Genomic DNA, 14,759 nt, shown 5'->3' with positions numbered 1-14,759 from the left:
TGTTCCGGGGCTAGGAAGGGGGCTGTAAAATGGTGCAAAGGAATCTGTGAGATTCCTTTGCACCATTTTTATCTGCATTTTTTAACGCCTGTTGAGTGCAGGCATTAAAAAGAGGCTCCCGTTGAGGTCTCTGGCTGCTTTGCAGGTTAGCGCCATAATTGTTTATACTAATCCTGCAAAGCACTGGACGCTAGTCACCCTAACTACCGCCATGGTGTGCCGTATGTTAAATATGGCGCTACCATGGTGGCGTTAGGGGGGGCGTTAAGGGGCTCACTAGGTGCAACTCCATTTTTCATAAATCTGCCCGTAGTTTTCTAGCCATCATTTTTTCCGGATCACCCAGCCCTGGATCACCTTGCGGCTCACTAGGTGCAACTCCATTTTTCATAAATCTGCCCGTAGTTTTCCAGCCATCATTTTTTCCGGATCACCCAGCCCTGGATCACTTTGCGGCATAAAGGTATTATGTCACATGGATTTTGTAAATCACTGCTAGGCGTTGACCTTTATCTCAAATGTGAAACTAATTCTGTCAGTACACACTACTCGATTTTGATGGGAAAATTCTTAAAATAAGAGCCTAGTGATTTATGTAACTGCAGTAGAATATAAAGAACAGAAGGATCCTTTAGACACTGTGCAGGACAGCAAATGGTGGTGTAAGTTCAAAGTCTTTTTTAAGCTTTTGGAGCCTGATTTAAGAAAAGTGGTGCTACACCCAGTGCAGCACCAATTTTTTGGGGCCCCTTAGCCCCTCCCCAACACTCCCATGCGTGCGTCGTATCTAAGATACAACACACTGTGGTGGTTGTTAGGGGAACTAGCGTCAAAATGTTTGATGCTAGTTCAGAGCTTTGCAGCATTAGTGTAAAAAATGTTGATGCTAATGCTGCAAAGCCCATTAAGGTCTATTGTAAACAATGGTGTGCCTCCTTTTAACTCCTGCTCTGAGGAGGTATTAAAAGCACAGAAAAAATTACGCAAAGAAATCTTTTAGGTTTCATGCATTATGCCTGGCGCAGGTACGATGTAGCACAAAGGGTTACAAAGTGGCACAATGCATGCATTGCACCACTTTGTAAATTTAGGGCAACTAATTTGACCTCGTTGGGCCACATTAGTGTAAAAAATATTACGTTAATGTGGCACAAGGAGGTGCTAGGGGATCTTAAATCTGCCCCTTAGTGAGCTGCTGAATGTCAGTGTATTGAGCTATGGGAGAGCGCAGCCAAAAATGATGTAACATTCTTTGAGATAAATGTTGTGATTGAGCTTGTCAGTGAAGAAGTAGGGTGATCATCTGTCGGTTGATTAGATATTTCAGGATCCTATCCCTTATCTCTGTTAACACCTTTACAAGCAAGTGTACCTGTTTATTTCAATCCATTTATGTATTTGGTTTCCAACTAATTCTTCCATAACTCTATTAATGCAGTGAATCTGTGCATTGGTTTAACTTTTTAAATTACTTTAAGGTTGGGAGTGATATTAGTCTGGCATCCTAATGCTCACTGTCTTCTGTACTATCATGATTGCTTGCATGGACCATCTGTGCTACAGCTTGGCAATAACTGTATTGTCTGCAGACAGTCACATGATGTACTGGAATTAATTGTCATGCGCCAAAATACTTCGTGAGAGGTCAAGTCTACTCCTGACACTAATCCCAAGGATACCCTGCATACTTTGAAGGTAATGATTCCATGTCGGAGCGTCTTGTCTGCCGTTGACCTTTTTGAACAGGGAGTTGCCTCCATCTAAGAAGGAGAAAACTAGAGCTTAAATTACTGTTCTGCAGTATTCTGTTGGGAAATCAGTTTTAATTTTTTTCAGGAGAGAGTCGCTCAATTAACATTGTGTTTCCCAAACTCCATGGCCTTTCTATAAAAAACTAAATTGCAACCCAACAGCAAGAGCCCCACCACAGGTCAGCTGGTACAATGTGGCTGATGAAAAACTACTGCAACCAACTGGAGCTCAAATTGAGAACAGGTCAAGACACCACAGAAAACGTCTCAATCCCACCATAATAAACTACCACCAGCGCATACGGAACACTAATCTCAAAGCTTCTGCACATCACTGTCACTGTTACAACTCTACTTCCCATCAAGGCTGAAGAACGAACACTGACCTCCTGGCCCGCCATCACCACTGTCGACTATGAAAGACTCGCACTCAGGGACCCATTTATCCAGGCCCCACCACACCTTCAGAAAAGGAATCCTAAATGTCTCAATCAACTCAGTCACATTCTCAGATATTGCAAAACATGCCACTGGCATGCCCCTGCTCTAGAAACCATCAGCTGACCCAGCTATGCTTTCCAACTATAGACCCATCACATTCCCACAATACCAAGCATAGGTATTAAAGAAACTGATCAATCAATCCCTCACCAACCACCTCAGCAACCACAGCCTCCTCAGTGCCATGAGGTCTGGATTCAGACCAAACCACAGAACAGAAATTGCACTAATCATCACCGCCACAGATGATATCCGCATGATTGTTGACAGAGAAGACATAGAAGCCCTAATAATATTATGCCTCACTAAAGCATTTCACATGGTCTCACACCCTATCCTCACCAGCGTTTTCACCAGATTGAAATTTGAGGACACACTCTCTGCTGGATATGGTCCTTCTTTACAGATAGATCACACAAACTCATCTGTGGGGTTCCACAATGTTTATTGTGCAGCCCCACCATATTTAACAGATGCAAGATCCCTCGGGCAAGTGACATCCATTCACATCAACATACTCTCCTACAATGATGACATACAACTCATACTTTTCCTCTCGGACAATAAAATAAACAGGTTCAATGCCGGCATGACTGAAGTAGCCCAATGGTTGAAATCCAACTGTCTGAAGCTCAATACCAACAAGAAAGAAGCAGCGATCTTCGAAAATAATATCTCACCATACGGCTCCAACAGATGGCCTGCCGAACTTTGACTCACATCTCTACTTAGCACCCATGCCAGGAACTTCAGAATCATCATCAACAGCAAACTAGCAAATTGGACTATGGAAACACCATCTATACTGGGATTTCCAAACAACTCACTAAAAGACTAAAAATCATCCAGAACTCAGCAGCCAGACTCATCCTCATTCTCACACAAAGATCACATCAAACCACATCTAAGGGAACTCCGCGGGCACCTGATAAACAAATGTGCTCATTTTTAACCTTCTTCTGCACACATTCAAGGCATCTCACAACTTAGGCTCCCCCTGCGTGAATAGTCGCATCTCCTTCCACAACCATCCAGACACATCTGTACCACAAGACCACTAGTCACTTATATCCCACGCATAGACAGAACCAGTTCAGTAGGACTAGATGGATATAGGGATTGGTGCCAAAAATGCATCATTTTCTTTTGATTTTTGCAAAAGTAAATGTAAATCAAATCCGTCATGTTGTACTATATTTGAGTGTGAAATGCTTTCCTGCATCAATGTATGCACCAATTACTCATTTTGTGATTATATTTTACAAAACATAAGCACCATGAAAACACACTCACATTCTGCTCTGTCAGTGCATTTGTCATATATTTTAACTGTGAATGGCACATTTGCTGTAAATTTTTACCACAACTGGAATGTAATTATGCAAAGTGGTATAATGGAGTAGTACTGTGAATTTACCACAACAAGTAATGTGAAATTCCCGAAATTACTTGAATTACGCCGGCATAATTTAAAATTTCACCCATGTCTTGGGTGAATCGAGATGATGAATCAGTGGTGTTATATCTGATTTTGCGGATTTTTTATGAGGTTGATAATATTACACCTTTTGGTTGACTGTGGAACAGGAGGTTCTGGGCTGGCACTGGGACACAGTTTAATGGCCTTAAAGTTGGGTTTGCTCCTAATGATTGCTCCATTATTGGTAGCAGTGGTGACAATGGAGTGGTAGTTGGGGTGGAGTGCTTTCTGAAGGGTAAGGTCCTCCTGGAGTTTTCATCTCTATTTCTACTCCTGTTTTCTGAGAGCACACTTATTTTTGGTATGTTATTGGGTGTTGCAAAGAATTAATGGACTAGGCTTGAAAACAAGACTATTTTTGGTGGAGGAAAGCATTCAATGTGATTCTTCAGAATGACTTTGCACATGTTGAAAAAGCTGTCCACATCTGTTTAGGATGGGAACTATCTGTGTAGGTTAGATATCTCTTAGAATTTTTCTAGATGGATGTCCTTGAAGAAGCAGGCAATATTTTTTTCTTTTGTCTGCCACACTTTATGTGGGTGAGTGGTATGTGTGATAGTCAAGGGAATGGTGAGATGATTAGTCCAATTCAGGAGTATGGGGAAACGCAGTGGAAGTTGTGGGCTCCAGTGGGTTGGTGATGTGGTGTTTTATTTTCAGGGTGGCAGGGAAGGAGTCAGGGGCTTCCTTCATGGCTTTGGTGCTTGAGTAGCCAACAGATACAAGTCTTTGAGGAAGCTGGATGGAAATTAAAGTACTTAAAATATTATAGGGACGGGATTGTCTGTGATCTTCCTAATGCTCAGCTGATCTATTAAAATGGCCACTCTTGTTGCAATTTATGTAAGATATGATATCTGAGAAGTCTAAAATTTGTAAGAAGTCAATGAGTTATATGGAATGTCACAAAGGTTCTTCACTGAATAACAAGGCATCTCTACTCAAGACACTTTTGCTATTTGATAGCTACATGATTTTACAGTAAATATCATAACTTTATGATTTATTGACAAATCAGTTTGAATGAAAGGGAAGTTGGTCACTAACATTTTTGGCAGCACATTTTGACACCAATAATCTCATCAATGCATAAATTCATTTGTTTGTTTGTACAACTGGTGAAATCACACAGGAGATGGATGTGCTGGCCCAAGTGTAAAATAGTAGGCAGGTAAACCTAGGAGCTATTTTTTCCTGTAAATTGTTATGCATAACTAACTTTTTTATCTGTATACGTTTTATCTGTTTACTACAGCTTTTTAAAGCACTTTCAACTTGTTTTGCAATTTTATACAGTTTATATGAAAATGCTCTCTTTTTACACCTCAGTTTTTACTTTCCAATGTAAAACTTTTTCTGTCCTATAATTTTGCATTTAAACAAATAACGTTTTGTACAACTTTGCACTACTTTACATCAAGGGGGCACTGCATGTTTGTTATGTGGACCTTCCACACTAACACCCATGATTTTTGATTCAAAGTCCTATCTACTAAAATTGGTAGACAGGAATATTGCCTCCATTAGGCAAGGGCTACCAATGATAAATGTTTTTATTTTCTACTGACTTTTCTCACATTGCATATGTGCTGCACTCTACACCACACTTGCAATATGAGAAAACATTCAAAGTTAGTCTAATTATAGTAATTTAACCTTTCAGTGCAAAACGTATGCTAGACACCCAGTGACCTATTTATAAACAAGTCACCTTGCTGAGCTGCACTGCATGACAGGGAAAGGGCAGGAAAGCACTGTATTTAAGTCAACATGGTGCATTCCTTCCTTTTCCTCTGCGTTGGTGCCCTTTTGTTTGCCGAGTGCAAATGCAAGCACCCTTGAACCATGGTTCAAGGGTGCCAGTTTTGCATGCAGGATTTTTATGTGCAGCAAGGGACACCTTTTATGTGTGCTGCCGAACGTAGCACACATAAAAAGAAGAAGTAATGGGGAGAAATAAGGATATTTCTCCTTGTTATGCTGCTCCTGGGAACACATATCTTTTTGGTGCATTCCTAGGTTTACCAGTTCTGTTAAATCTGGAAATGCGTCAGAAGCCATGGGAGTTGCATGGGAAGACCCATGCAACTCCCATGGAATTCCTCCCAGGAGGTGCTAGAGAGCCTGAAGCAAGATGGCTTCACAGAAGTGCAGCTCTGCAGACCATAGCCAGGTATCCTAGATTAATCCTGGCTCTGGAAGCCCATTCACCCCGAGAAGGTGCTGTATTGTGAAACGTGGAGAGAAGCGAATACATACAAACAATGGCGGGAGTAATCGGGGCTGCACGATACCCAAATCTGAGTTTCGGGCCCTAGCGCTCAGACAAAATGGTGGCAATAGCTTGCTGACCGAGTTTATCCTTGGGGAGTGACTGGCAGGGGTGGCTCCCCTAAGACTTAGAGGCTGTCAGAATACCACCCAGTGATTGTAAGTTTGTGTGACGGCCACTAGGCGTGACATGTGAGAGAAGCTGAGATGTCTGGAGCTGTGGGAGTCATGTGGACTGTGAGTAGAGGTAATTGGTGTGTAGATGGGCCCAGCGGCAGCCTGCTAGTGTGGCGGGTGGCAACAGCGAAGTAACCCGAGTGAGGTTACTGGCCTTGGATCACACATCTGGAGAGGGTGACAAGTGCTATGTGATCTTAAGGGCCCAGGATGGTGAGAAAGGAGATGACACTGGAGGTAACTGTGCACACCTTGATGTAGTGCTGCAGCTGCCTTCCTCCCCATGATGGCCTACCTCCATTGGGTCCTTAGGTTTTGAGTGCCCTGAACTATGAGGTGAACTGGGGCATGGACCAGTGTGTCATACAATTGAGCAGGGGATCCAGAAGGCCTTTTACTGATTCTGCCATGTGTTCTTGAGCCCTGGCTGGCTGGCAGGTGTCTGGTACCTCTGGTTATGACAGGTGCTGACTGGACACTTCTGACTGCTACAATGGGCTCACATTGACAATTTGCTACTCTTTGTGAACAGCTGGAAGTGGAGATAGGAGGTGGTCAAATAGCTCCCGCGTTCAGGACAGGATGCGACTGCTAGGGCAACCGTGATCTCCATACTCGTTGTCTTCCTTGCTATGCACAGCAGTGAGTTGGGACCTGATAACAGTAGCAGCCACTAATTGGTAATACAGTTGTCTAACATTAGGTGGACTTTCTATGATGCACCAGGGAGAAGACTGACAAGCAGCAATCGCACTTAACATTTGAAGCTATATGTACTGGCAAGCCTCTGCAAGATGAATCTTCGGGGGCAGAGCATGAATAGCAAGCTACAGGAGGCTCAACCTAGGAAAGTACACTGATAGCTATGCAGCAAGATTTGCAGTTAATTGACAGCAAAATTGAATCCCTTAACTTGCGCAGAGAACAAATGACAACTAAACTAGACCAAAATGGAACGCGCCTAACAGAGGCAGAACAGCACATATCTGTGACAGAAGGTGCGCATAACAGAAGCAGAACAGCATATTTCTATAACAGTATATACTCTGTAAAACATGCAGCAAACTTCTCTCAATATGGAGAAAGTGATTGCCCTCATTCAAGCAAAGAACAAAGACCTTGAGGCAAGGTCCCACAGAAATAAAATTCAAATTCTTGGTATCCCAGAGACTGCTAATGTTGGGAAAATGGAACATTATATTGAGCAGCTACTTAGAGATGTGTCTGGGGCTGATCTTTTCTCCAATATGCTGGTCATTGAGCACACCCATTGATCGCTGGGGACATCACTGGAGCATCATCAGGACCCATGATTGCCAGGCTGTTCAACTATCAGGACTGGGATGTGGTGATTCAACTTTCTACGGAAAGAAAGACAAACCAGTATCAAGGAACTGAAATTGCCTTCTTCCCAAGTTTTGACATGGCGTTCCATGCAGCGAGACATGAGTTTGCACCAGTGAAAAAGAAACTGCAACAGGCTAGGTTGGGCTATGCCACACTATACATGGCTAGACTTCGGTGGTCCTGCCTCAGGGTCTGAAAATCGTCACCGTGCCATGAGCCGTCCTGGAGTATACAAGAAAGGGCTGGGTGTCATGTCCTCCTCAAATAAAGCCATCTGACTGATGTTAGGACCTAGTCTGATATGATTACTGGGAGATTTAGAGGTTGCTCTTGGCCCTAAAGGACCTGAAGGTTACTCAAATTCCCTATAATATGTACTGCTTTTCTAGCTCTAATATATGCTCTCAGGGTATGACAGTTGCAATGATGGCTCTGTCACCTGGAGGCCCGACTCTCTTCCTGCCCCCAGGAAGGAATGTCCTGTGTGCCCTTGGTGGCATTTGCAGTATGGGAGATTTGTGCACAGTGTGGTTGCCACTGATTTTGTTGAGCTTGGGTAGGTGGGAATGTGCCTTTAGCAGGTTGGGTTTGCTGAAGTGGATGGGAAGTGTATGGGGATCTGTTTTGCCCATGCAAACTGTTTTTTGGTGCCTTGCCTGGTATTGATGTATATGATAACAGCAAGTAGCTGATGATGTCCTGGTGGCATGAGCCTTGCTGACAGTCCCAAAGTGACTTCTCTCAGCTTCATGTCCTGGAACCTATTGGGGTTAAATAACCCAAGGCACATCGTGGATGTGGTGGGTGAGAAATGGGTGGGTTTTCATTTGACCTCCTCGTACTCCACCTTTGCCCGGGAAGTAATTATCCTAATTCGGAAAACAGTGCAATTTGATCTGGTGCTTTCTGAGCTAGAAGAGCATGGTCGATATGCTATGGTAAAAGGCAAATTATGTGGCACTACGGTCACAATGGTTAACTCCTATGGTCTGAATGTGGATTAAACAGAATTATTTTTGCATATATGGGTCCGTTTGTAAGTTTTGCCGTCTATGCCTTTGATATGGGGAAGGGATTTTACCATATGCATGGATCCCATGCTAGAGAGTGCTGCCTCTTCAAGTGGGCAGGATATGCATGCCACCAAAGTAATGTGAGAATCCATGACAGAGTTTGGGCTATAGACATGTGGCAGATACAACACGCGGGAGTCAGGGAGGGCACACATATTTCTTCAGTGCATGGCTCATGGTCATGTCTTGGTTACTGGTTGACAACAAAGGAGGTCCAGAGTTGGGTAGGTGAGGTACGCCAACTTCCTCGCACACTCTCCGATCATGCTCTGGTACACATGACAGTGTGTGTCCCCAAGTATGTCACTCTGCCATATTGCTGGTGCCTATCCCCTTCAGCTCTGCTCATCCGGGTGTTTTGGGGATGTGCTATAGAGCCATTGTGGAGTACTTTCTTCTAAACAAAGACTCAGTGGAGAGTGAAGATGTCCTCTGGGAGGCATTTAAGGTCACTATTAGAGGGGTATGCATTGGGACACAAGTAGGCATATTGAAAAATATTTGGTCCCAATTGCGAACTATTGAAGACACCCTACAGAGTTTGGAGCTAGAGTATGCCTCTAACCCTTCTCCTGCCATAATGATCAGTATTCTGGACCGAGTGTTCAGTAACAGGTGACTAACTACAATGAGACTGCTGAACATGAGATGCGGCATCTGTTGAGGAGACATGTTGCACATGCATATGGTGAGGGGTGTAGGCCTGGGCATGCCCTGGCTAACAAACATAAGTCCTCTGGGGCCCTGCACAGAAAGGCCTAAATTCAAGAAAAGGGGTGCTGCATTATATGTAGCAACACTTTTCTTGAACCCATCAGCGCCCTCCTAATTTCCACCATGTGTGCGCTGTGTTAAACATGTGGTGCACCCTGGTGCAGGTTTGGCGCTAATCCTTCAAGGTACATAGGGGCTCATTACAAATACATGTGTGCCCCCTTTTAATGCCTGCTCTGTGCCGGTGTTAAAAATAGCTGCTAAAAATGGCACAGTGGAATAGATTCCACTGCACCATTTTAGCGGTCCCCCTAACGGGGGTCATAAAAAAAATACTCTAATGTGACACAAGGAGGCGCTCGGCCCTCTTAAATTTGGGCCTTGGTGAGTATCGTCAACTCACACAGTGGGATGACCAATGACACTGTGGGCCAGATTTAAGTAAAAATGACGGTGTGCGTTGATGGGTCAAATTTGGCAGCATCAGGCACCGTCATTTTCAAAATGCAGGGATGCTCCTATTTACAATGTTTTTCCCCCTGCACTGGTGCAAAATTTGCTACTTTGCTGCCGAGCTCCAACAGAACCACCCTTGCACCATGGTGCAAGATGGCTGTGTTGAGTGGGAGACTTCCCTCCACAAAAACAATCTTCAATGGCGATTTGGTTCTTCTATGTGTGCAAAATGCAAGACACATGGAAAGAGCAACAAATGAGGAGAAATTAATTTCCCTGGGGTGGCATTAGATTTTGGCACTGCCTCAGGTTTACGAAAACTCTCAAATCTGAGGCAGCGTCAAAATGCAGTGGGTGTTGCTGTGGCATGCCCACAGCAACACCCATTGCATACCCCTCCCACGCAAAGTGCTGCATGTGAAGGAGCTTAACGCCACCTTGTGAATACCCTGCAGTGCACAGCGCCACCAGAGCATGCTCTGGTGGCGTAAGGGGCTCTTAAATATGCCCCTAGGTCCAGACTAGAACAGTCTTCCGTGGTCTATGCTGTGCTATAAGGGCACAGAGAAACAGCGACAGCTGACGATATAGCGGGCTAACTGGATGACTTAGCATTGCTGTGGCCATCATCAAGACAAATAGAATATCTCAGTCAGCCATTCACCATTGATGACATTGAAGAAACCATATGTGGCTTGCCTAATGGCAAGGCTCTGGGATTGGACGGTATACCAGGGGAATTCTATAAAGATTATGCAGACCTACTGGCTCCACACCTCCTGTGAGTGCTTGAGGAGACCTACAAGGCACAACGCCTTCCACCCTCCCTTAGAGAGGCATTAACTGTCATGCTCCTAACCTGACAAGCCGCCTGTGCACTGTGAATCATATCGCCCCTTATCCCTTATTAACACTGATACTAAAATATTAGCCAAACTGATAGCTACATATTTGCTTCCGTTAATGCCCAATATGATCCTGCTGGATCAGGCTGGATTCATCCCCTCCCGACGGATCACTCAAAATCTCTGTACTCTATTTGCGCAGCTACCACACTTAGATCCATCTATGAAAATCAGCAGCAATCCTCCTTAATGCCAGCTGGTCGTCCTCCTTTCAGAACATGTCCAGTTTGAATGGCTGTCCAGACTGTGTATCAATTGGGAGAAGTCACAGGTGATAAGACTAACAGTTAACACTGTGATGTTCTCTACAGAGCTTCCATTGAAGTGGTGCACTGATCCAGGGAAGTATTTGGGTGTCTGGGTACACAGAGATCTGGAACTAGTGACCCGCTGTAACTACGGTAGAGTGATCTCTAATGTGGAAGAACACATACAGCAATGGTTCCTTCTCCCACTGTCCCTGGCTGACCGAGTATCGGTAATGAAAATTATCATCTATCCTCAATTTCTCTGCCTGTTTGTTAACATTCCGATCCTCCTTTCTCAAGCCTTTTTTATGACACTGCAGTCCTTGTTGATAACACTGGCCTGGGCAGGAAAGCAACAATGGATTGCAAGGAGGCAACTCACACTTCCATTTAAGTGGGGTGGCTTTAATGCTCCAGACTTTTACCTTTACTACCTGTGAGTACAGGAGCAGCATGCACACTATTGGGTACATCCTGAACGCTACACACCACGCCTGGCAGTAGAGCAAGACGCTGCAGATCCTATACTGTTGTCCTCATTGCATTCACATAGATGAATGGACATGATTTGTGGCAGTATTAGTACTCTTAACTGGATGTTGAGTGCTTGACAGGCCATTGGCGCTTGGACAGGTAGGCATCCTCGGTATGCTTCTGCATTACCGCGAGCATATGATCCTAGTTTGTCTGTCACACAAGAGCCGAAGGCCCTGACTCTCTTTAAAGATGGTGGTCTTAGGTTGATGGGGGACTAATTTCCCAAGAATCACTTTCTACAATTCTCTGCACTGCCACAACGGAATCGTGGCTCACCCCTAACACATTTCACATATTTACAAGTGCAGGCAGCTTTGAGAGAGCTATATCTGACCTTTCCGCATGCCCCCCTCCACCTCCAGAGTTTTACAACTGGGGCTCACTAGCACGTCCCACGTAGGTCTTATCACTGGCTTATGTAATGTGGTGCAGGCGGAGATGTGCGGGTCCAATACTACACAATTGGCCAAGTGGAATGAGATACTTGAGGCCCTGCTCACTAGGTTAGAGTGGTCTTTCTGCTGTGCACTGACGAGCAGACGTACTGCAAATGAGAACTTATGTATCATTCATTTCAAGTTCCTGTAAACAGATGTCCTACACGTCAATGCAATTAGCCCAGTTTGGGTCCCAACAGAAAGATATCTGTAACAGATGCAGTAGACAGGGGTCAGATTTCTTACACCTTGGATCATTATGGTCTAAGATTTACAAGTATTGGGAATTTATTACACGGATAATCACCAACCTCATCGATGAATCAGTACTGTGTGACCCCTGCACATGTCTTCTGGTGTATGTTAAGCCTTTACAACCTGCTAACTGCAAGTTGACAGCAGTATCCCTGCTACTGGTAAAGATAATTGCCATCCACTGGGGAAGAAAAGTACAATGGTACGAGGAACTCCCCAAAGCATCCTGCCCTAAAGACTACTGGGAACCTATGTCAGTGTACCTCATGAGAGAATCTGCTGGGGGTAGTTGGACTGTAGTTTTAGGAAAAGTCAATATATGGCTCAGATGTCACTGCTGTATTAGGGTACCAGACCTTATGTCATTTTGGAATTTGATAAAATGTAAACACATGTGTACCAATATCTGCACTATGTGCATTGGTTTACATGTTGTCATATGTGAATGTTACATTGAAAATGCTTAATAAAAAAAAATGGAATGCCTCCCAGGGCAGAGCTTTGCCTTACTCCAAGTTATGGAGCCACTTAGGGCTAAGCAAAGTGGCCTTGAGTGGATTCATAAATGCGACTTAAGGTTTGCGTCACGCTTGCACCACATTGCGTGGAGCAAGAGTGACACAAAACAGCTCGTAATTAGGCCCCTAAGTAAACACCTTTGCAGCCTACCTATGCACCAGACCTGAGGAAAGAGCAGTAGAGCCATATGTTCGGTTATATGGCTCTGTGCTACGTCACCACAGTGCAGCAACTTTAATTGCTGTGCTGCATTGTGCTACTTTTTAGAAAATGAGCCCCTTTGTGCGTTTGATGGATTGGGTGCAAATAATGCCCACTCACACGAATTTAGCCGTATGATTTAGTGATATCTAAAAGTATGTAAACTGGGGCCAATAAAAGGCACAAATGAATTTTTCAGCACTGCGGGTTACATCTCGACAGGATCAGAATATACCCCTGCTTTAGAACAAAAGTTAAAATAGGGCTCATGGCTATATACATGCAAGTTTTTTAACAATGGAACAGCAATAATGTGAAATAAATACACAGATGATATAAATCAGTTTTACAGATGTTTTTCTAATAAAAATGCGAATTTCAGTTTCGGGAGCTTTCTACATACATTATGAAACAATTTAATGCACTTTCTTACCAGAACTGATGCAGTTGGAAGGACTCACAAGCCTCTCATGTTGATCGTAACAGGCGATGACTTTTTGGCGCAACCCTTCTCCGCACTCTTTAATCTCTCCATGAATTTTCATTCCCATAGGTAATCTGCTTTTTTCTTCAGCTATGAGACACTCTGACCAATTTCCAAAGGGTCGTGAAGTGAAGACCTGGCAAGGACAAGCTTCGGTTTCCACTAGAGGATACAATTCATTGTTCTGGCATCTGTCACGCTTTCTGCTTCTTCCTGTTCCCAAACACAAACATGTTAACTATTTGCAGAAAAATATAGATTTGTATCTATGAGTTAGGTTTAGATCATTATTATTTTTTAAATTATATTATCTCAGAAATCGTTTTATATGTTTAGTGTAACAGTACATCTTTATGTATAAGACAAACAATCATTCACATTCATTTTAAAAGGACCACGTTGCAAATTGAAATATGTTCTGTGACAGCTATCGTTCATTTATTTTAATGCTGGAATGCCTATAATTTAGAAAAAAAAATGAATGATTTTGTTTTACTATTAGGGTTTCTGCTAGAGAAAAGTATTGCTAAATATGCAAATCATGCTCATGGTGCAATCTGAAGTTGTTACAAATCTTGGGTAGTACCAATAAACAACATCAGATGACTCAGTGAAAAGTAGATCCCCCCCAATCTCCTTCATGGTGGCAATAGGCATTTGTAGACCTTCCCCATAAGGAAGATCCCTGGACATAAACCTTTTGCTGAGGAAGTAGGGAGGATTGGGCATAGGTCTTCTGGTGAGTAGTGGGGGAGCTATAGTTTCTTCCATGAGGTCTAATACCTCACTTCAACTCGCTTGGGAAGTGGTAAAATACTATTGATCTGAGTAATTCCTGAACAATATTGCATGGTATCTATTGATATTACTGGTAATTATACATTTTTTATTTCTCACACTATTGGAAAAAACACCTGCTTGTGTCATTTGATGGCAGAGGTGTTCACAGATTGTCCACCTGCGAGTGATAATCACTTAGATAAATTTACCTAAAGTACGTGTAAATAGAAGTGATTGGCCTAGTCAGTGGTTATTCTGAAAAGCTGCCACAGAACCAGTCTCCACGGCACTAAATTGGTCACCCCAGTATCACAGTAGCTATGCACATCCTTATGTAAAGATCATCATTAAGCAAACAAGGTTCTGGTAAATTTGCTAAGAATCAAACTATGAATCTGATTTAGGGTTTTGGCCAGCAGAGTACAGGCTATCAGGATAGTGGATGACAATACATCTGCTACCTAATGTACAAATTAAGGGATGAACGCCAGCGGTCATCACAGTACATTGAAGGGAACCACAGTCACAGCAGTTCCTCTCAATCTACTAAAAGTTTGGCTGATAGCTGCTGTTGGTTTTGACGGTCATCTACCAAACTTTTAACTTTGTTTGCTTTTCAA

The 14,759-nt window shown here is 43.4% G+C and overlaps 1 protein-coding gene across 1 annotated transcript in view; it reads right to left on the bottom strand.

The window, feature by feature from the left end:
* Positions 1-14,759, bottom strand: part of THSD7B (thrombospondin type 1 domain containing 7B) — a 2,268,639-nt gene that overhangs the window by 664,154 nt on the left and 1,589,726 nt on the right. The window contains exon 15 of the mRNA XM_069225078.1: positions 13,309-13,572. Coding sequence (XP_069081179.1) covers positions 13,309-13,572 — 264 coding nt within the window. The remainder of the gene's footprint in view (positions 1-13,308; positions 13,573-14,759) is intronic.

The sequence above is a fragment of the Pleurodeles waltl genome, chromosome 3_1 (assembly GCF_031143425.1).
Source record: "Pleurodeles waltl isolate 20211129_DDA chromosome 3_1, aPleWal1.hap1.20221129, whole genome shotgun sequence".
Taxonomy (NCBI): domain Eukaryota; kingdom Metazoa; phylum Chordata; class Amphibia; order Caudata; family Salamandridae; genus Pleurodeles; species Pleurodeles waltl.
Note: the sequence above shows the minus strand (reverse complement) of the source record. Positions and strands in the feature narration are given on the sequence as shown.